Raw genomic sequence first — 22,923 nt, forward strand, 5'->3', positions numbered from 1 at the left:
ACACTGCCCACACTGCCAAAAGTACCAATTGGTCTATATGTAATTTTCTATATTTTTCTGTGTGTAATACATCTATATAATATATAAGTTTTACATTCTGAACTAAATTACTGAAATATAGTAATTTTCTTTATTTTTTTAAGATGCACCAGTATGTCCTTCAAACATTCGTTAATATTTGTATTTAATGAGGCTACCACAATAAAAAAGCTCTGTCTTTTGGGGCACAGAATGTTGTATAATAATAATAATAGTGCTGTGGATTTTACCAATAGCAGAGGAGCCAGTTTCTGCGCATCTCTGGTGACGGGGTCCACCACAGCCACCACATCAAAATACACCTCCTCCTCCTTCGGTCGGATCTTCACCGCGCTGTGGACAAAAAAAGACAAATCGTTGACACAATGTGCCGACTGAAGACATATAAGATAACTCTATTTAAAGCAGGCATCGCTCCAGATTATTTATCTCTTAGAACAGAAGAAAAGAAAGAAGAAGAGCACCTGTATCTGTCTGCTGCAAACCCGTACTCAACCCGCGCCTCTCCTTTGGGCTGGGAGGACAGCAGCGCGTCCACCTTCATCACCAAATCACTGGCTCTGAACCAGAAACACACAAAGATCTTAGAAACACAGTCAGAGTGAGTTCCTCTCTTTCTGAGTGAATAATTGTGAAAGCTTCGTCAGTTTGCTGTTTTTTTTTTTTTTTGGTTACTATAAAAACACTCATACAGTGAGGAACAGCAGCAGGGGCTCCTTAGATAAAGTGCTGTTCTCATGTTTCTCCAGACAGAACAGAGCAAGATGAGAGTTTGGCTTCACAGAGCTGAGCTTCCATTACTCTAGTGTGCTAGCTTGTTGCTAACTGACTATGCTAACTGACTAGCGCTGAACCAGACTAATGGATTTACTGCTCAGCACTACTAGGAACAATTTTTTTTTAAAATTAATGTAGACAGATAAGGGAAACCCCTGGTCATATTTATTGAGCTACACATACAGAAGTAGTGTCAGATGTCTTGGCATGAAACTGTAGAGGTTCCTAATGGTTTCCTGTGGTAATTTTTTCCCATGCAACTTTTTTGCAACTTGTGAAATAACTGCAGATTCATGGGTTGTGTTGATTTTTTGATAGGCAGTACATCATAATTGCACACATTTTGAAACAGAGATAGGTTTAATGATGCATGTGGCAATAATTTAGTATCTAAGTGTATATGGTATTTATATGTAATAAAAAAAAAAAACATAAGGTAGGCTTCAGATTTTAAATACATATTGAATATAATACCTGTCCTCCTCCACATTAAGCTGCTGTATTTTGCTCTTGATTCTTTCCCCAGACGTCTTCAGTATAAGGCTCTCCAGAAGCAGGAAATCGTTCTGATTAAATATCTCCCCCTCATCCAGAGGACCAATAATCTGCAAGGGTGAAGAAAAGAAGGGAATAAAATGACAAAAGATAAAAGTCATGCAGGCTAAACACCCTAAGGGTCTCATTTCATTTCATTAAGCTAAACTCACCCTTCCATTACTGATGACGGCCCTCTGGCCCTTGCGCAGCTTCAGGACGTCTCGGCAATAGGCGGAGTGAGCCAAGAGGAAGTCCACTTTAGGCGACTCAAATGCACTTTGGAACAAAGGAACGTCCATCCCCTGAGGACAAGAACATCAGGTCAATAAAAAAGTTATTAAGCAAAGGTCAAAACTTAAAGAAAATTTAAGTAACTTGAGATACAATATTTTATGATTTACTTGCATATTTTAAAAAATTCAAAATGTTAAATAAGACCAAATGGTACTTTTGGCAGTGTGGGCAAATACTGCTGGAAAATGAAAGCCACATCTTCATAAAAGTTTTAGAGAAAGTAAGAGACAAAAATGAGGATTTTCCGGAAAGACTGCACTGACTTAATTTCATAATTATTTTTTTAAATATTTTTTTTTATAATATTTGCTAACGAATACAGTTTTTAAATTATTGGTCCCACAGTAACCCTTTAACGAAAGGCACAGTTATTAGAGTTATTGCAGTTGATTGCTTGATTTACAGCTCTGAAAAAAATTAAGACATCACTTCAGTTTCTGAATCAGTTTCTCTGATTTTGCTATTTATAGGTTTGTGTTTGAGTAAAATGAACACTGTTGTTTTTTTCAACAAACTACAGACATTTCTCCCGAACAAATCAAAATAGTCATTTAGAGCATTAATTTGCAGAAGCTTGCAGAGCTTTCAGACCTCAAATAATGCAAAGAAAACAAGTTCATATTCATAAAGGTTTAAAAGTTCAGAAATCAATATTTGGTGGAATAACCCTGGTTTTTAATCACAGTTTTTTCATGCATCTTGGCATCATGTTCTCCTCCACCAGTCTTACACACTGCTTTTGGATTACTTTATGCTAATCACTCCTGGTGCAGTTCAGTTTGGTTTGATGGCTTGTGATCATCCATCTTCCTCCTGATTATATTCCAGAGGGTTTCAATTTGGTAAAACTACTATACTTTGAATTTATTTAGAAATAAATGCAGCAAACTCTATCATTTTTATTTTAATTATTAAAAATGAGTTCTTTACCCCGACAGCAAAGTCCACGATGTTGGTGCCAGAGTAAACAGCCTGGGCCGTCTCCTCCTTTGCCATCTTGGTGATGAAGTTCTTGGCGTTGTTGGCCGTTTGTGTCTGCATGGCAGCCCAGATGGCCCGGGCGATCAGCGTGGTGGAATTTGAGGGGTTCTCGCTCGGGTTGTTGATCATCCCCAGTCGTACGTTATTACTGGTTTTCTGTAGAGAGAGAGTTTCAGAGAGAGAGAGAGATATGAATAAATAACATGTAATATTGGCTCTCATCACAAAGTACTGGATTTGAATATCTAAATACCTATAAAACAAGTACGAGAACATACAGTACTAGTATAGACAGTAGTTTAGACACACCTTCTCTTTTTCAATGCGTTTTCTTTATTTTCATGACTATTTACATTGTAGATTCTCACTGAAGCATCAAAACTATGAATGAACACATGTGGAGTTTTATTGACTTAACAAAAAAATGAGCTGTCCTCCACAGTCACCAGATCTGCCAGACCTGAACCCAATCCAGATTTGAGGTTTGGGGTGAGCTGGAGGAGCACAGAGTGAAGAAGGCAAAGGGGCAACAAGTGCTAATAAACACCTCTGGGAACTCCTTCCTTCCTTCCTTCCTTCAAGACTGTTGAACAACTTTTCATTTCAGGTGGCCACCTCTTGAAGCTCATTGAGAGAATGTTTTTTTTTTTTTAATATTTCCCCTTTTTGTTAAGTACATAAAACTCCACGTGTTCATTAATAGTTTTGATGCCTTCAGTGAGAATCTACAATGTAAATAGTCATGAAAATAAAGAAAACACATTGAAAAAAAACAGAAGGTGTGTCCAAACTTTTGGCCTGTACTGTATAATTTAATTTATTTTTGAATATATATTTGAATACTACAGTAATTCACTAATTCAGTACTGGCTAAGTATAGTTACCATGTGTCGGATGGCGTCATACAAGAGCTGCCGTCCAGAGGGATCGTCAAAGTCTCCAACCACCCAAAACGTCACAGGACGGATGATTCCATCATCTGTAAATCACAGTGAGGAAAACTAAGCATAACGGGATAATCAGATTTTTGTATATATGTATGTATATATATATATATATATATATATATATATATATATATATATATATATATATATATATATATATATATATATATATATATATATATATATATATATATAAAACATATACAATCCATAATCCAGACACAAAGCAAAACATTATGCAAGCAACCCCAAGTCTAATATACTGAGTATAACAAGCCAAGGAAACTTGATTAAATCCATTAACAGATTAGTAAAGGTCTCATTCAAATAAACCATGCACAGGGTGACCTAGGAACACATTTTTAAGACAAATTAAGGCAGGGGTGTCCAAACTTTTTTTGTTGGGGAACAGAAGGAGAAATATATTTGAAGTCATGGGCCACACTCTGTAATAAAACAAATAATGAAATATACCACTTTAAATAATACATTTTCCTGATTATTTCATTTAAACACCATTTTACTTGACTCACTATCTTTATCTTTGACAGTGTTGTGTAAACTAAGATTTTTCAAATTGATGTTTAATTTCATGATGTCTCTTAATATTAAACTCTTTGCCCCGATTTTCTGCGCTAGAAATGCGCACTCTCTCCGCTTTTAAACTCTTTTGTCCTGTTTTTCTGCGCTAGAAATGCGCACTCTCTCCGCTTTTAGACTCTTTGCCCCGATTTTCTGCGCTAGAAATGCGCACCCTCTCTGCTTTTAGACTCTTTGCCCCGATTTTCTGCGCTAGAAATGCGCACTCTCTCCGCTTTTAGACTCTTTGCCCCGATTTTCTGCGCTAGAAATGCGCACTCTCTCCGCTTTTAGACTCTTTGGTCCGTTTTTCTGCGCTAGAAATGCGCACTCTCTCCGCTTTTAGACTCTTTGGTCCGTTTTTCTGCGCTAGAAATGCACACCCTCTCTGCTTTTAGACTCTTTGCCCCGATTTTCTGCGCTAGAAATGCGCACTCTCTCCGCTTTTAGACTCTTTGGTCCGTTTTTCTGCGCTAGAAATGCACACCCTCTCTGCTTTTAGACTCTTTGCCCCGTTTTTCTGCGCTAGAAATGCGCACCCTCTCCGACTCTTTGACCTGTTTCTGACACCTAGCGTTCAAACTTTGAATCTCACATTATTAAAACCTGCTTAACAGCGGGCCAACTTTCATTCTATTTCTAAAATACCTCGTGGGCCGCTCCAAAAAAGGAAACGGGCCGCAAATGACCCGCAGGCCGTAGTTTGGACACCCCTGAACTAAGGCCTATTTTTAACTAAACAAATATAAGACTTTTTTTTTTTTTTAAAGCTTCTTCATATAAATGCTTAAACTAGGCTGAGATACGAACTGATTAGATTATCATTTTTGTTTGATACCCCAGGGCCACAAAGGAAAGAAAGATGTTTAGTGAAAGATAAAAAGAAAAAGTGAAAGAAGGAAGGAGGAGAATATCAAGACACTCCTGCTCATCCATCTAACATTGACAGTTTTGACTGATGATAAATGTGTTGCTATAGCTAAATCCATACATGACACCAAGCAAGATCCTTCCTTAGAACGAACACAGACAGACAGAAAGAGAAAGAGAGAGAGAGAGAGAGATAGATAAGACATAAATGAGATGCTTGAGAAATTGGAGAAACTCCTCATTCTGACAGCAATTTTAGAACTAGAGAATGAAAATTGCAGCAGCAGTAGACGCATGCTAATCCAGATGACTGAGGACGTTCTGCTGCAGCGCTTTCCATCCAACACATCCATCTCTGCTCTCTGATTTATGAAAATTTGTGTTATTAAGATCAAACAAATCAGGCGCTGTCCAACTGAACTCCACTGTGCAAACAAAGACAATTACCAGAAGATTCAGTGGACTGCATTCCTAAATAATCCACCAACAAAGAGAGAGAGAGAGAGAGAGAGAGAGAGAGAGAGAGAGAGAGAGAGAGAGAGAGAGAGAGAGTACTAACAAGTACTAACAGACAGCCAGAAGAAGGAAGCAGGAAAACACTAATGTTGCATCGGGGAGGTATAAGTAAGAGACCACTTAAAAATATTACATTTTACCAAATTAAAAACCTCTGGAATGTAATCAAAAGTAGGATGGATGATCACAAGCCATCAAACCAAACCAAGCTGAACTGCTTGAATTTTTGCACCAGGAGTAAAGGCATAAAGTTATCCAAAAGCAGTGTGTAAGACTGGTGGAGGAGAACATGCCAAGAAGAACTGCATGATATTATTTGATTTCTGAAAGTTCTGTAGAATTTATGTTATTTCAGCCGTTTCTCATTTTCTGCAAATTAATGCACTTAACGACAATATTTTAAATATTTAGGCGCACAGGATTATAAGGCGCACTTGCGATTTTTGGGGAAATTAAAGGATTTTAAGTGAACCTTATAGTGCTTATACTAATACAAATGCATTTTTACAAATGCTAATACACCTGGAATCCATTCCAGATTTTTTTTCTGCTTAACTTATAATGGATTAACGGTAGGAATAGTCCATAAAATAGCTTTTAAGATCATTTGTCTAATTTCGTTTATGCCAATGAAATGAGGAAGAGGCTTTGTAGTAAAAACTAAGCTGCAAAATAATCTGTTCCTATCTGGATTTAGAAAAAAATAATAATAATAAAATTGTGATTTTCTTTTTTTTTTTTTTTGGAATTACAGGCTTTTTTTTTTGCTGTTTAGGTTCTACAGTATTGTATGGACTGAATTTATTAGAGAGTGAAACTTCTATAATATAATATGTTTGCACACTACATCAACTCTTTTTTTATTATTAATAAAAAAAGAAATGTGAGTACAACACAGCAGATATGAGGCCTTTAAGGCAAGAGGAAAATAAGGGAGGTTGGAAAAGCACTGCCTACAGCTCAGTGGTGACAGGCTATTTTCAGAAATGAGTCGATAATGGCCGGCTTCTCGCACATTTCTTTCCTTATGTGAGTCGGATGTAATTAGGTACCTTTCCCCCCCACGGAGGCTAATGACTGCGCCGCCATGGCCGTACCTTTCTTTGTCATGTAGTTCATGCTGTTCGCCACAGCTGTGTTCTTCTCTTTGGTGTCCAGGAAGAGAAAGCGGGCATATTCGTCAATGAAATGATTATCTGGAGGGAAGAAAAACACAATCGGCTTAGTTAAATAAAGTTATTACATACGGAGCGTGTGAGTTTCTGTTTAAAACAGCCTGCAGAATTACACACAGCTCTCTATTCAGCATTTTGATACTAAGCCGCTTCAGAACATCGACTGTTTGAGTTCATGTCCCTACTTCAGCCTCCCAGAGCGTGCAAATACCCGCACGCAAACTTGATCAAAATTCATCTCCTTGACGAAACAAAATGGGTTATGAATATCATTGCCGACGCCTCATTTTCCCCCCACTCTTTGTACATAAATGGATTTTCAAGAACAAACAAGACATTTAGTGTGGAATTCGAAATGAGGAGGCATTCCCCAGAGCCAGACAAGCACCAGGCTCGGCGAATCTGAAGCAGAATAACAGAAAAAAAAGCCTGAACAGAAAATAGATGATTGGGAGGTCAAAGAACAGACAATCGCTGTGTCTCTGGACTAAAATATGAGCAGAAGAAGGAAACTGACTGGTGCTGGACAGGTCCAGGTAGGTTCTGGTGGTGGTCAGGATCCTGGAGTTGATTCTCGGCACCACGTTGGGCTGATTCATGATGAAGTCCAACACGTCGTGGTCAGACGCCAGCTCCCCCTGAGAACCACAAGCAGTTAAAACATCATTCCTGACAGAAGAAACCTCAGTCGTATTTTAAGGGAACATGAAAGTGAACTATTCTTTTAACCCTTTAACAGACCTGGATTTTTGTTAATTGTTTGCTTGACTTTACTTTGCGAGAGGTCCCCGGTTCATATCCCTAGAATTTCCCCTTATGGGATCAACAAAGTGTACGTATCTATCTATGTGTCTATGTATCTATGTATCTATCTATGTATCTATATACAGTTGTGGTCAAAAGTTTACATACACTTGTAAAAAAACATAATGTTATGGCTGTCTTGAGTTTTCAATAAGTTCTACAACTCTTATTTTTCTGTGATAGAGTGATCGGAACACATACATGTTTGTCACAAAAAACAGTCATAAAATTTGGTTCTTTCATAAATTTATTATGGGTCTGCTGAAAATGTCACCAAATCTGCTGGGTCAAAAATATACATACAGCAACATTAGTATTTGGTTACATGTCCCTTGGCCATTTTCACGGCAACTAGGCGCTTTTGGTAGCCATCCACAAGCTCCTGGCAAGCTTCAGGTCGAATGTTTGACCACTCTTCTTGACAGAATTGGTGCAGTTCAGCTAAATGTGATGGTTTTCTTGCATGAACCCGTTTCTTTAGCACTGTCCACATGTTCTCAATGGGGTTTAAGTCAGGACTTTGGGAAGGCCATTCTAAAACCTTAATTCTAGCCTGGTTTAGCCATTCCTTTACCACTTTTGATGTGTGTTTTGGGTCATTGTCTTGTTGGAACACCCAACTGCGCCCAAGACCCAACCTTCGGGCTGATGGTTTTAAGTTTTCCTGCAGAATTTGGAGGTAATCCTCCTTCTTCATTATCCCATTTACTTTCTGCAAAGAACCAGTTCCACTGGCAGCAAAACATCCCCAGAGCATAATACTACCACCACCATGCTTGACAGTAGGCATGGTGTTCCTGGGATTAAAGGCCTCACCTTTTCTCCTCCAAACATATTGCTGGGTGTTGTGGCCAAACAGCTCAATTTTTGTTTCGTCTGACCAGAGAACTTTCCTCCAGAAGGTTTTATCTTTGTCCATGTGATCAGCAGCAAACTTCAGCCGAGTCTTAAGGTGCCTTTTCTGGAGCAAGGGCTTCTTTCTTGCACGGCAGCCTCTCAGTCCATGGCGATGTAAAACACGCTTGACTGTGGAGACTGACACCTGTGTTCCATCAGCTTCCAAATCCTTGCAGACCTGCTTCTTGGTGATTCTTGGTTGACTCTTGACCATCCTGACCAATCTCCTCTCGGCAGCATGTGATAGCTTGCGTTTTCTTCCTGATCGTGGCAGTGACACAACTGTTCCATGCACTTTATACTTGCGTATAATTGTCTGCACAGTTGCTCTTGGGACCTGTAGCTGCTTTGAAATGGCTCCAAGTGACTTCCCTGACTTGTTCAAGTCAATAATTCGCTTTTTCAGATCCACACTGAGTTCCTTTCACTTTCCCATTGTAGCTTTTGTAGCTGAGTCTAATCACTGGGTCAAATGAGCCCTATTTAAATGGGCTCATGAGAAGTCAACAGCTGTAGTCAATCAGAATCACTTACAAGAAGTGAAGAGGCCATGACATGAAGCTAATTTGATTGACACAACTCGCTACATCACCAAAATTGACAAATTTTGTTGCTGTATGTATATTTTTGACCCAGCAGATTTGGTGACATTTTCAGCAGACCCATAATAAATTTATGAAAGAACCAAATTTTATGACTGTTTTTTGTGACAAACATGTATGTGTTCCGATCACTCTATCACAGAAAAATAAGAGTTGTAGAACTTATTGAAAACTCAAGACAGCCATAACATTATGTTTTTTTACAAGTGTATGTAAACTTTTGACCACAACTGTATGTATCTACATATGTATCTATGTATCTATATATGTATCTATATGTATCTATATATGTATCTATATATGTATTTATATATGTATCTCTATCTATCTATGTATCTATGTATCTATCTATGTATCTATCTATCTATGTATCTATCTATCTATGTATCTATCTATCTATCTATCTATCTATCTATCTATCTATCTATCTACACCACCAAATCTTGAAGATTTCTATTCAAGCATTACATAAAAAGCTTTTTTTTAGTTTGATAAGAAACATCACAGAAAAGCATAATTGTAATTGTAATAAAAAATATCTAAAAATATTTAAATACATCTGCTACAAAAAATACAAAATATGTTTTAAAAATCTTAAAATTAGCTCTTTCCTGAACTTCATTTAAAAATCAATGTAAAACATTTTCCTGAATACAAATTAAACAGTTCATGTCCTCTAAACCTTTGTTTCGCTATATTTGTCTAGTTTTTACGTCTATTTTCAAACATACACCGTCACCGATCTGGAATTATTAAGTGGAGTAAAGAGAAAACAGGCAGCTTCTCTGAGTGTCCCGTAGAAGATTTCAAAGTCCTGAAATTTTCAGAGATGAAAATAAGATATTTACCTCCAGAAAATACATGTTTTTTATCACCTAAACCTGTAGCTCGTATACTGGACAAGGCATGTTAAGGGGTTTTAACCCAAACCTAAATTATATTATGAAATGTGAAACAAGTAAGTAGAATATTTAAATCTGATTGACTTGTAGCTTTGTAACGTTTTGTATATTTCTGTATTGACGGCTTTATTTTAGGGCTTAACGCATTAACGCACACAATTATTTTGGAATCAGTAATGCGTTTTTTCCCACTACATCAGCTCACAGACGCCTTTCGTTGATCGACATCACCCTAGGAGTGATGAGGGGAAAGAGCGGCATCTACTGTACCCACCCAGAAAGAGCAGGGCTAATTAAGCTCTCTCAGGGCTCCAGCAGCTCATGGCAAGCTGCATGACCGGGACTCGAACCAGCGATCTTATAATCATAGTGGCAGCGCTTAACAGCACTCCAAGGGCGCCCCCCCCCCCCCCACCTAGATGTTATAAATACCAGCTTTCTTTCCTTTTTAAACTAACTGTCTCATCACTCCTATATAAACTGGTGCGATTTATCTATGGATTCTTCCTCCAGGTTGTAAGAAGCAGTAAAGCCACTATCCTGTTTGTTGTCCAGCGATATACAAGAGTTTCAGTGAAGTTTCTCCAGCACCAAGGCTGGAGCAGTATTAGCATTATTACCCTGGCTTACACTTACACTACCCTGGCTTTATCAGTTTAGCGCTGTCGGTCAGCATTTACTAGCGCTAAGCGCTAGCACTACTGCTAACCGCACTCTTAATACTCAACCATTTAATACTAAACTCTTTATTGTCTTTACATTATTGTATATGTTCTCACCAAGTAAACAGCGCGCTGAAAGAAGCTGGTGGTCTCCAGGATCTTGTGCATAACAGTGGTCTCCAGTTCATCTGGGTCGAGTTGCTCACGCTGCAGAGGCATGCCGTTATACAGAACCACAGGCAGTGGTCCCACTCCAGTCTGCTGGTAATAGGCCTTTCCTTCCTGCACAGACAACAGAGCAGGATTTCTCACCAGACTAAAAGAAATGTACATTTATTGGCACTGGCAACTCAAGAAAAGAGGACTTAAGAGGTCTTTCCAATCATAATGATAGGGCAGTTGCGACATCTACAGAATAAATGTGGAAAACAGCAGAACACAGGGAGTCTTCTCGTACCTTGCGGTTGCTGTCGTATGCAGAGTCTGCTCCCAAAATACTTCTGACTTCTACGTAGGGATAACGCTTCTCCAGAACCCCGACAACATGCTCCACCTTCAGCTTCCCTCCACTGGGCACTCTGTTCAGCATCTGAAGAAAAAAAATATTGATTGACCATTTCTCTCAAATTTTGCTTCTCAAAATATGGATTAGAACATTACTCAAATAGGGCCAACTCTACCTCTTCACAACTTTACAACTGAAACAAACCCAAACACATTAAAAAAGAAGCAAGAAATTCAAGTAAATAACTCTTGACAAGTTCAGCACAGCTGTTAACTGAAAGCCTGAATTTCAGGTGACTCTGCTTTATAAAACTGACTGAGAAAATCCAGCCAATATGTTAAAAATCTAAATTAAACATACTTTGCTGACGGCAAATAGACTTACTGACAATACAGCATCAAAGGCCATCTGGTTGTCCACCTCATCTGCGATGTAGTTGAAAGCTCTTAACATCGCCACTCCAGCGTCCTGCATACCATCAATGTCATCAGCATCATTCACCACGAACACCAGCCCAATCCTGAGGGGATAATAAACCGAATATAAACACAGTTAATAAATAACAGAGCACTGAACTCTATCCACACGCTATCACTTTTCAACTGTTCAACTGTCTATTGTCTAGTGATTAACAATAGGAATGTGAAAAGAAACATATTTTATGGATTATAAGACTCACTATCAATAAACATCTATTTTCTGGTATATTTTCATACATACTGGATTATAAGGCATATTTTAAGCGACACTAAGGCATAAGGAACAAAGGTGTCATCACGTGTCCCTTCTGATTTAGCAAGTCTCACTAGGTAAAGTAAAAAAATATATATATATATTTTAAAGTAAAACGAGCCATTTACTTACAGTAAGATTAGATTTCCTGTATTTTAGCGCAGTTAGCAGCTAGTGCTAGTAAACACCACCTAACAGAGCTACACTGAGGAACCCTGAGTGTTCCAGTAACCTAGGGTGATATCAGCTAGTGGTTCATCCAATGTAGCTTTTTTTAACACAGGAAACAAGCAGAGTACAGTCTGATATACTCACCTCTAAACAGTGAAAGAGCTAGTGCTGCGGTTAGCAGCTAATGCTAATACTGCTCCAGCCTTGGTGCTGGAGAAACGTCACTGAAACTCTTTTAAAACACTGAACTTCAGTCGAGTGCCTTTAGAAACTGACTGGTAGAATTCATATATAAGGCGCATCGGATTACAAGGTGCATTGCTATCAACATCTTGGACTATAATAGGGTACAACAGCACTGTAACCTAGTGGATTATCTCTCTAAATACATTTAATAAATACAGTACTGCTTGCTTCTCAATATAAAGAACAATGAAGAGAAATCTGCAATCTATCCAGTAGGATGTTAACTATTGATAAAGTCAAAGAGCCAGTGGGTATGTGTGTGTAAACCTTACCTGAGAGGGATATTGTTACTGTAGAACATCTCTGCTACACTCAACAGCTCTGCTGTGTTCTCATGAGTGGGGTCGATGATCATGACCTTAAAAAAGAACCCCAAAGAACATTTAAACCATATAAACACAGACTTATTTTGACTTAAATTGCATCTCAAAAATGTGAATATCTTTGAAACGTTACTTCATTTCAGTAATTCAGTCCAAAATGTAAACCTCATATATTATATAGATGTATTTCACACAGAGAGATCTATTTTAAGTGTTCATTTATTTTATTGTTGATAGTTGATTATGGCTTACAGCCAATAATGAAAACCCAAAAATCTCATAAAATTTGAATATTATAATCAAAAGACCATTTGGTACTTTTTTGTCAGTGTTAGCAGTCCTGCTGGAAAATGAAATCCACATCTTCATAAAATCTGTCACATAATGTAATTTAAAAATGTACTAATTTCAGTATAGGCTTTGTTTAGTGAATACATTAGTGAAGTGCTCACCAGGTTGTGGAAGTTCTTGCGAATCTGTCTGATGACCCCTGGGAAGGTGGGCCTCAACAGTTCCTGCACGTTGGATGGCCAGGAGGCGTACCTGCCGTCTGTCTCCAGATTATTTACCCACTGCAGGGAAGAGGAAGAGAGAGAGAGAGAGAGAGAGAGAGACCTGTATTATCTGAGTTAGAGTAAAGCCATATAGTGGGTCCTGGTTATACGTGTTAGAAAGTAGGTGGTAATGATCGTGATTGGTGGCATCTGGCTAGAGTTGTCCATGGGAAATGACAAGCAATCACATCCACTCAACTCATTTGATGCAGCATGCATTTCCTGCAAGTTAGTGCAGTGTACTTTAGCTTTAATAGGTCATAGCAAATATCATGGGACATGATACTAGTTTTACTCATTTGCCATAAGGCAGGGGTCGGCAATAGCATTAAGCATCTGGCCCGTGAGGTTTTTGAACTTTAATTAACGATAATGAAAAAAAAAAAACAATAAATAAAATGCTTCTCTGGTGAGCTTTTGTTTACATTACTTCCTGTCTCTCTGTTGAGCTCAGCGTAATTTTAGCTTTTGCTCGTTCTCGTTTTTCCGCCCGTTCATGGACTCCATATCTCCTAATAAGGGCGTTTTTTCCCCGGCCGTGTCCCAATTCACTAGCTGAGCAGCTGTAGTGTATTGGACCGCAACCCTGACAACACGGGTTCGATCCCGCATGAGGAGTGGTGTTTTTTTATTTTTTTTATTTATTTCTTCTTGGGTTTACCTGCTTTGAGTTCAACTGTTCTGCAAAAGGGTTCAACAACCCTCTAGGCTGGAGAGCTACTAGTCTGTAGCACTCCATCCCATTAAATCTTATTTTCCAAAACTGATTTTTTTTGTGGCCCGCCACGTAATGGCTCGGAAAATATCTGTTCCGTGGCCAAACTTAGTTGCTGACCCCTACCATATGGCATGCTAATGTACAGGTATACATTTTAACCCAATTAATACTGGTCTATCAGGATAATCAGGTTGAGTGAGCAGTTCAGAAGCTTACGTAGATGGAGGGGCTCCTGAAGTCCACAGCGTAGTCCGAGTCGGCGGGCTGCACGTTCAGTTTGAGTATATCGTGGATGTAGGGCGAGTCGATGAGCAGACTGCGCAAGCCTTCCATAACCCGTGCCTCATTCCTCAACACGTCAAACACACTGCAAGAAATCACACACTCGTTTAGAGACAAACACTTCCCTGTCTGCAGCATGCTAATGGGGCTGAAATGAATCTCGGGGTTTTTTTTTTTCTCTTTGCATAAAGCAGCGCTGGAGAATGGAGAATTGCTTTGTGGAGCAGGTGTTTGCTACAGTGCTGAAATATGGCAAATCCATCACGGAGTGTTTTAATCTTCTCCTCCACCTCTCTCCGTCTTCACTCTATCTGCTGAATGTTCTAAGTGCTGCTTAAACAGAGCTGCTTTGCATTTCCCAACTAACTCTGAAAAAGAGTCTGGAAGGGTGCAAGCTGGGTGAAAATGTATGGGTGATGTGTTATAAATAATAAACACCACACTTTCAGACCTCTCGGGTTTTTAGATATATTTTTAGTGAACTTTCGTGTTAATGAATGCTTTAGGAGCTCAGAGATTTATAAAAAAAAAAAAAGGTTTTTAATAAGGACATTTTGAGTTCCTATATTTGATACTGATGGTACTGTTGGTTTATAAATTTATGTTGTCAGTTCTGTGAATTGCCTTAACAAGTCAATCAATCAAAAAAATCAATCAATCAATCAGCCAATGTTTATTTTAACTCGAAAGTACATTGAGTGTGACCCTAATTTGCAATCCAGCTGAGCTTTTACAGTATAAACTGGATTGAAAACATTAGATAAAAATTTAAAAATTGGAAAAAAATTAAAATGAATAAAACGATTACAATTATAACGATTATAATTTAAATAAATACATTTAATATGGATGAATAAAATATATAGAGATATATAAATGGAAAAAAGGCCCATTAAAAATGTAACGCATAAAAAGAAAAGAGTTTATCAAACTTACAATAAATAAAAAATAATAGTAAAAGTAAATTATGAAATAATATTATATGAATGATAAGAAATGGTAAAAATGAATAAAAATGAACTAAGATCATTAGAATCAAAATGAAAACAGTTCCAGAGTTTCCTGTGTGATATTCTACCGAATTGCTAATCTATCTAGGGAACACCAAACGAAACATGGGCAAATTCAGTGGCAGATCCAGTGAGTTTCTTCATCCAAGCATTGCTAGTAAAAGCTTGAATTTTTTATCAGTTCTTCAGCTCAGTAAGTTCAGAGGAACTGCACTGATATGAACAGGAAATTAGGAAGGTAGCACCATTAAAGACCATCAAATAACTCCCCCCAAAAAGTAAAACACAGAAGGTTTTGCACGATATTTAAAAAAAAATCTGCATACCTGAAGATGTCCTGAACATCCAGGTCAATGTGGAGTCCGTTAATGAAGAGAGCAGAGTCACCAGGCTGAAGACCCAACGATCCTTTAAAGTACTACAGTGAAAAAGAAAAAGAACAAACACAAACAATAAGATCTATAATGGTCACCAATCCCAATCTCACCATTCCCAAACTGTGATAACTGATAAACGATGTTCATGCACAGAATGATTTGTTGCCAAACCATTCTTTTAAGTAATCTAAAACAGGTGGCACCAGGTTAATGATCACATGGTTGTTGGTTTGAAACCCAGGCTGACTTCACACTCTGAACCCAACTTTTAGGATCACAGGTTCAAGTTTGTAGGTTGAAGGGAATCTGTGCTCAAAGTGAGTACAGGTTGAAGCACTGGGTTACTAATCACAGGGTTATCGGTTCCATACCCATCCTTGCCTTTGCTGCAGGGTTGCTATAGCATTAACGACCGTGCACCCTTTTCCAACTCAAGGTTTTAGCAGTTGATGATCCAGAAGTTAGAGACGTAGGTTACTTAACACAAGGATATGGGTTCCATACCCATCCCTGCCTTTGCTGCAGGGTTGCCGAAGCATCAATGACCTTACACCCTCATCCAACGCTCAGTTTTAGCAGTTGTTGATGCAGCAGTTAGAGACGTTGGTTACTGAACACAGGGTTATGGGTTCCATACCCATTTCTGCCTTTGCTGCAGGGTTGCCATAGCATTAATGACCCTGCACCCTCTTCCAACTCAAGGTTTTAGCAGTTGCTGGTCCAACAGTTAGAGGCCTGGGTTATTGATCACAGGGTTATGGGTTCCATACCCATGCCTGCCTTTGATGCAGGGTTTTCGCAGGATTAATGACCCTGCACCCTCTTCCAACTGAAGGTTTTAACAGTTATTGATCCAGCAGTTAGAGACGTAGGTTTACTGAACACAAGGATATGGGTTCCATACCCATGCCTGTCTTTGCTGCGGGGTTGCCGTTGCATTAATGACTAGGCACCCTCATCCAACTCAAGGTTTGCAGGTTAGCAGTTGGTGTTCCAGCAGTTAGAGAAGTGGGTTATTTATCACAGAGTTTTGGGTTCAATACCCACATCTGGTAGCCTGCCACTGTTGAGTCCATGAGCAAGGCACTTAGTTTGCTAGTGTTTCAATGTGTGCAACTACACATAGGGATGGAAAGTGGATGCAGTGAAGTTTTTATTAAAGCTACAAAAAAACAACTTTGGATCAGTACTACTTGGACGAGCAGCACAATGGCACAGCCCTCGGAAGAGAATTGGGATGAGAGAATCTGCATAATTCACTCCCTTCTGCTGATCTGGACCAAAAGGAACTGTCTGTGATGTATTGATGTATATTGCAGGCATTTCTAAAAGGGTTGGAGAGAAGAGGATAGTTGCTGGTTGCTGGAGAAGTGCAAAAAAAATGAAATAAATAAATACATTTAGAGCAATCACTTATTTCATTAACACGCACAGCCGAAGCTGTTGTTCGCCAACACAGCCCTCTTTCACAGCAGACGCTGTTTACAATTTGCAGGAAGATGAAAAGGGAAGAAAAAAAGAAGAAAAGAAAAAGAAAAAACAAGCGTCTTAAAGATTTCTCCCAATGTGAGTTATGTGGCGTAAACAAAGGTTTGACTGAAGCCCTTCTTCATGGCTGTTATCGCAGCCTTGCAGCGCAGCGCAGCGGCACCACTGGGACTCATAAGGGCTTAGTCACTGCTAATATGGCACTCGGTTAGAGCTCCAGCTCAGCAGAAAAGACGGGAGGAACGGCTTAAAAGCACAGAAAACTATGCTGTAGACGTTGAGAGGAGGAGGAGAGGAACACACTTTACCTTTTGGTTCTCTTCAATCTCCTTACGGATCTCCGAGTTCACCACCGTCTTGGTTATGGACCTGAGAAGCGAAAGTAAATTAGATACATTAAATCACATTAATGCCGCTGTCATCTTTTATTATCCCCCGTTTCCATAGAAAACACAGGTGAATTATACAGCAATAAAATCAAACCTTTTTTAAGCAGTAGGTTTAGAGCAGGCAGAGAATTAATGGTTGAGGGGCAAACTAATATATTCTAACGTAACATATAAAGCATTATTTGAGTATATTCTTTAATATCTGACTGTAGCCTAGCACAGCTAACAATTATAATGAGTGCAGCTCATGTTAAGTACTAAGTACTGTATAAGATATTAATTACATTAATTGTTAAGATATTGACTATTATACCACAGTTAGTTTCGACCCTGCAATGTGATTGGCTGAGAGACAATAACACAGCGCTTACAAGCCAAACAGTGCAGCAATGGAACTATTTTAAGTCATAAGACCTCTTTAACGTACAACATCTTTTAATAAAGAGCGATTATGGAACTGTGGTATAATCACAATAATATTTGACGTTTGTGCTAGAACGTGTAATATTGGCACCGCTGTGCTGATCTTATAGCACTTCATCTCATGTATTATTGCTTAATTTTAGCTGATGTTAGCTAGGCAACATTACTTGACTTCTATTATTTGAGAGTATATTAATGTTGCTAATGTTGTTAACTGTGCTTTAGCTGATATTAACTATAGTAGCTGATGTTAGCTTCGCATTATCTACTCTATCTATCTTTCTACTATTTGATTCTAGATGTTCACTGTAGCTAGATGTTAATTGTTAACTCTAGTTGATGTTAGATAGATGTTAGATAGATATTGCCTACTCTAGCTGATGTTAGCCAGATGGTAACTCTTGCTAGATGTTATTTATTCCAGTTAATGCTATCTAGATAATCTTAATGATATTGGTTAGAAGTTACCTGTGCTTTAGCTGATGTTAGCTAGATATTAGGTACTATGGCTGATGTTGGCTGGATGCTTAAAAAACAAACAAAAAAAGCATTAGATGGTTTTAGCTTAATTTTAACTACTATACTTGATATACGCTACATGCTAACTATTCTAACTGTTGTTAATGAGATATTAACAGAGGCTATTTGTTAATTACTCCAGCTGGTGCCAGTGACATGTTTACTGTTATGGCTAATGTATCTCTAGCTAGATGTTACCTACTCTGGCTGATGTTGGCTAGATGAAGATGGCCATCCTTAATGGATCATTAAAAATGTTCAATACAAAAATGTGTACCTGGCTTTGGTAGGAAAGTTCTGACTCAGATCCCTCATCACATTGAGAGCGTCTACAGGGGGGGCTGCCAGGATACGAGCTGCTGTCTGGAAGCTGAGATCTAAAAGGAGAGAAATACACAAAAAAAAGTTGTTATCCAATCAGAACAGCGGAATCTGATGACAGAGCTACACTGCATCTAGCATTTGGGGTTTATACAGAATGTATAATGAACGAATGAGTCATACATAAATGTCTAAAAATATATATGCCAACTATTAATGAAAAAATAATAAAGCTGTGTTTTTGAGTTTTGGTACAATAGTGCAACACATAATACCATTGATATTTTCTTACAGTCCTGTATTTGTTGCTGTGAAAAGTGATAGGCTGTATCAGAGGCAGTAAACACACACCACAGAATAACATGGTGTGTGTGTGTTTGTGTGTGTGTGTGTGTGTGTGTGTGTTTTTCCAGCTGCCTGAGTGTGTGGTTATGGTCTCCTGTGAATTTCTCCTAATAGAGCTCTAATGAGCTTCAGGCACACCACCATAGAAAGACATAGAGTCATAGCTAATAAAAAATCAAGGGAGTAGTGCAGCAGCTCCAGTGTTTTAGCATTAGCATGAAAGTCCTATTAGAGAATGGGTGTGATTGGTTTAGATCACTTGTATAAAAGCACCCTTTCATCCAATCACAACAGTGGAATCCTGACAACGTTACAATGACAGGTAGTAAAATAGGAAAAATATATTTTATGTCTCTGTCAATCAAAATGTATATAGTACTGTATGTTTTTCGCGCTATAGGGTGCAATATCAATGGACGTTTATTTTCTGTTCTTTTTTTTTTTTACCCGAAGTGCACTGGATTATAAGGCGGCTTATGCACTAGTAAGGAACACTAGTAAGGGACAGCGGTAAACAAAATATAATTCTGTAAAAGTCAAACAAGCTCTGGATGTTAATCTACACAGATTTCTTCCCTGAAAACTGTTTATTTGGGGGAGAAAAAAGCTTCCAAAGTGTTCCAGTAACCCAGGGAGCTTGTTTTAGCAGCAGGCTACAGGCTGATGATACTCAACTCTGAACGGCGAAAGAGCTAGCACGGTTAGCGGCTAATGCTAATATTTCCTTCCAGCCCTGATGCTAAACTAAACTGGACTAAACTAAAACTCCTGTATACATAAATACAAATACAGTGTATAGTTCCTGTCAGACAAAACAGCGATGGGTCCAAGCATATTCACCTTGCAGTTGCCAGACTTTGAGCGGGGCCATGTCATTGGTGCTTTCGACTAGATGCTTGCGGAGCTCCTTCAGCTGTTCCTTCAGTTCAGGGTATATCGTCCTGCGATAGGAAGAGAACATAGAGTTAGTTTCTAACATACAAGAACTTAAGATTTTCCAGGAAAACACTGCACTGACTTTGGACTTTGGATAATAAAACACAGTGGATCAACACCAGCAGATGACATGTCTCTCCAAACCATCCCTGATTGGTGGAAACTTCACACTAGACCTCAAGCAGCTTGGACTGTGTGTCTCTCCACTCTTCCTCCAGACTCTGCTCCCTTGATTTACAAATGAAATGTATAATTTACTGATGATCAGTGATGGTTTGGAGAAACATGTCATTTGCTTTAGAGTCCCGCCCTCATCATTCTAAACATCTTAAAAACAGTACTCACTTGAGCTTTCCAAACAGAAAACCTTGGACCTCATCGACTGGGTCGTTTCCTCCAATCACGGTAGCGTTGACATCAGCGCCTGCAGGTTAGAGGAAGACTTGTGAGTTGAGGGTTGATTTGATGCACAAAAACACAGGAAAAAAACATGCAAAAATACACTGTGCTCATGTAGTTGTGTGCAAAAGTTACTGAACCTTGAACTTGTGTGTCGTCTTTGGCCTTGTACTCCTGATTTTTGATGGCTAGCTCGACCCCATAGCCAGACAGGAACACTTTACTCTTACTTGGATTCTAAATGACAGAAAGAGAAGAACTTGTGACATTCTAAAAACAGTAATTTGCTTCCAGATAGGATAAAATCTAGAGGTGCAAAGGGGTTATGGCTTATAATCTTGTTATTATCTTTAATTTTCTCTTACACCAATGACTGTATACAATCATGGAGGGTGTGGTTACATTCCTTTTTGTTCACAGTGGACCATCACCAGCAGATGACATGTCTCTCCATGATGGTTTGGTCCACTGTGTTATATCAAGTCTAAAGTCAGGGCAGTGTTTTCCCTGAAAATCTTACAGCACTTCATGCTTCCCTCTGCTGCCAACTTTTATGGAGATGTGGATTTCATTTTCCAGCAGGACTCGGCACACTGACCACACTGCCTGATGTACCAATTGGTCTTCCATAACATTCTAATTTTCCGAGACACTGATTTTTGGATTTTCATTGGCTGTAAGCTATAATCATCAACAATAAAAGAAATAAACGCTTAAAATAGATGTCAAAAGCGCACAAGCTTCACATTCACTCAACGCTCCGTCCTTACCGGGAGGTAATGCCGCAGAACGTAATTAATCAGCCCTTTGTTCACTCTGGAGAGCATCTGCTGATGGAAGCTAGCAAACTCTTTGGTGCCCAACTCAGCATAGAGAATCACCACAGGAGCTCCTGGATTGGATGATGTAAATCTGTGATCTCCTTTGAACAGGAATGGTTTCGGTCTGGAAGGGAAAAAGAAAACGTGACTGAATAAAGATAAGACTGTAATGAATAACTGAACATAAGTTTAAAGCAATAAAGGTGTATAGAGTCCTGAGTACCAGCAGTTGAAATACATTCTCTGGAGAGATGGAACTTCCAGTTCCAGTCAAAAGTCACTTGCATTCAAAGCTACAGTTTAAAAAGGTTTCCAGCTTTAATTTAAGTTTTTGGAGCCGCAAAGTGATTTAAATGAGCAGGAAACTAAAATGTTTGTACACTGGGCAGAGTTCCCATGGTTTACTAGTATATAATATTTTAATAACTATCTGAGAAAATATTACAATGAGATGCTATAGTTGACACCTACAGTAAAGTGTAAAATATTTTTTTTCAATGTTTTTCTGCCAAAAAAAAATAAAATAACATAAAAATACACTAGCAATCTAAAGTTTTAGAACACCCCCATTTTTTTCTTTATTTTGCCATTTAAGCTCTTTCGATCCAGTCAATGACCAGAAATGTTAAATAATATAGTGTACAAAAGTCATTTTAGTATTGTAAAAGTGTTGTAAAAGTCATACTTAGTTTAAAAGAGAGGTGAGCATTAAATAATAAGCTGTTAACCAGTAAATTAAGGTTTAGAAATAGATTTTTTTTTTTTAATTAAGTCAATTTACAGTACAAAGCCCCTGGCTGTAGTAAAGCAGTGCTGGGCCACCTTGTGTGTTACTGCACTTACATGGCAATGCCCTTAGCTCAACTTAACATCTGGATTAACATGGACTTAATCTTAATTTCAGCAGTAAAGAGAAGAATTAGAAGTCTGACAGGTGAAGTGATTAGCAGAAATGAAGTTAAGAAAATAAAAATATAGATTTGATCTTATACTTTTGACCAGTATTGTATCTGAAAGTAAGAAAAGCCTCCCAGCTTATGGAAAGACTTTTTTGTTTTTATTTCAAACGTAACACTGTTTAAACAGGCGTCCACAAATGTTTGACCACATTGTGTAAGCAAAAGACATATACCTCTCTGAAGCTGTGTCGATCATCGTTTTCAGACTCTCCGGGTCACATGATTTCTCACCATGGACGCTAAAGAAAGCCCTGCAGCCTGGAGGAGGAGGCTCATTGGATGCAATCTATGAAATATTAGAAGAAATAAAGTTAGACTTTACTCTTGGGGTAAAATTGGGTGTAAATTGAGGGTGGTGCTGTGGAGAGAAAACTGGACTCACCTGCTGGAAGGAGTGTATGGTGGATGAGTAGGAGCGCAGTGATAGGGCGAATTTGAGAAGCTTCAGCTGCACAGGACTCAGGAGCTGGCCAGCCCTCTTTATGATCAGCTCATAGTAGGACAGATCAGAGCCTGAGAGAAAGCAAACACCTTGTTTCTGCACTTTACTGTGGTTAAAAAATGTATATACTATACTAGGCAACACTTAGTGTGTAAACACAGTTACCTCCCAAAGCACGGCTCGACTGACTAGTGTGATTTTACCAATAATGTGCAATAATCAATAAGAAGCACTCCCAAGAAAAGGTGCTCTGCATGGCACCGACAGGCCCACTAAGTACTAGTGAGTAATGACGTGAGTGTGCTTGGGCACGGATTGTTTAAACGCAGTGTGAGTGCAGGCCAGCTGGGGATTGCTCCAGCACGATTCAACCGAACCATG

General features: G+C 38.7%; 1 protein-coding gene across 2 annotated transcripts in view; it reads right to left on the reverse strand.

Annotated features, from left to right (window-relative positions):
• uggt1 (UDP-glucose glycoprotein glucosyltransferase 1) overlaps positions 1-22,923 on the reverse strand; it is a 39,541-nt gene that overhangs the window by 14,705 nt on the left and 1,913 nt on the right. For both annotated transcript variants that reach the window (XM_049482499.1, XM_049482500.1), the window contains exons 4-26: positions 22,483-22,613; positions 22,274-22,386; positions 21,091-21,265; positions 20,461-20,557; positions 20,267-20,345; positions 19,826-19,926; positions 18,597-18,696; positions 17,297-17,357; positions 15,450-15,541; positions 14,048-14,198; positions 13,012-13,131; positions 12,509-12,594; positions 11,472-11,607; positions 11,040-11,171; positions 10,700-10,864; positions 7,233-7,353; positions 6,638-6,736; positions 3,513-3,607; positions 2,578-2,784; positions 1,524-1,655; positions 1,291-1,421; positions 504-599; positions 270-372 (exon numbers count right to left, since the gene is read on the reverse strand). In XM_049482499.1, coding sequence (XP_049338456.1) covers positions 270-372; positions 504-599; positions 1,291-1,421; positions 1,524-1,655; positions 2,578-2,784; positions 3,513-3,607; positions 6,638-6,736; positions 7,233-7,353; positions 10,700-10,864; positions 11,040-11,171; positions 11,472-11,607; positions 12,509-12,594; positions 13,012-13,131; positions 14,048-14,198; positions 15,450-15,541; positions 17,297-17,357; positions 18,597-18,696; positions 19,826-19,926; positions 20,267-20,345; positions 20,461-20,557; positions 21,091-21,265; positions 22,274-22,386; positions 22,483-22,613 — 2,723 coding nt within the window. The remainder of the gene's footprint in view (positions 1-269; positions 373-503; positions 600-1,290; positions 1,422-1,523; positions 1,656-2,577; positions 2,785-3,512; positions 3,608-6,637; positions 6,737-7,232; positions 7,354-10,699; positions 10,865-11,039; positions 11,172-11,471; positions 11,608-12,508; positions 12,595-13,011; positions 13,132-14,047; positions 14,199-15,449; positions 15,542-17,296; positions 17,358-18,596; positions 18,697-19,825; positions 19,927-20,266; positions 20,346-20,460; positions 20,558-21,090; positions 21,266-22,273; positions 22,387-22,482; positions 22,614-22,923) is intronic.

This window comes from Astyanax mexicanus, chromosome 8 (genome assembly GCF_023375975.1).
Source record: "Astyanax mexicanus isolate ESR-SI-001 chromosome 8, AstMex3_surface, whole genome shotgun sequence".
Classification (NCBI taxonomy): domain Eukaryota; kingdom Metazoa; phylum Chordata; class Actinopteri; order Characiformes; family Acestrorhamphidae; genus Astyanax; species Astyanax mexicanus.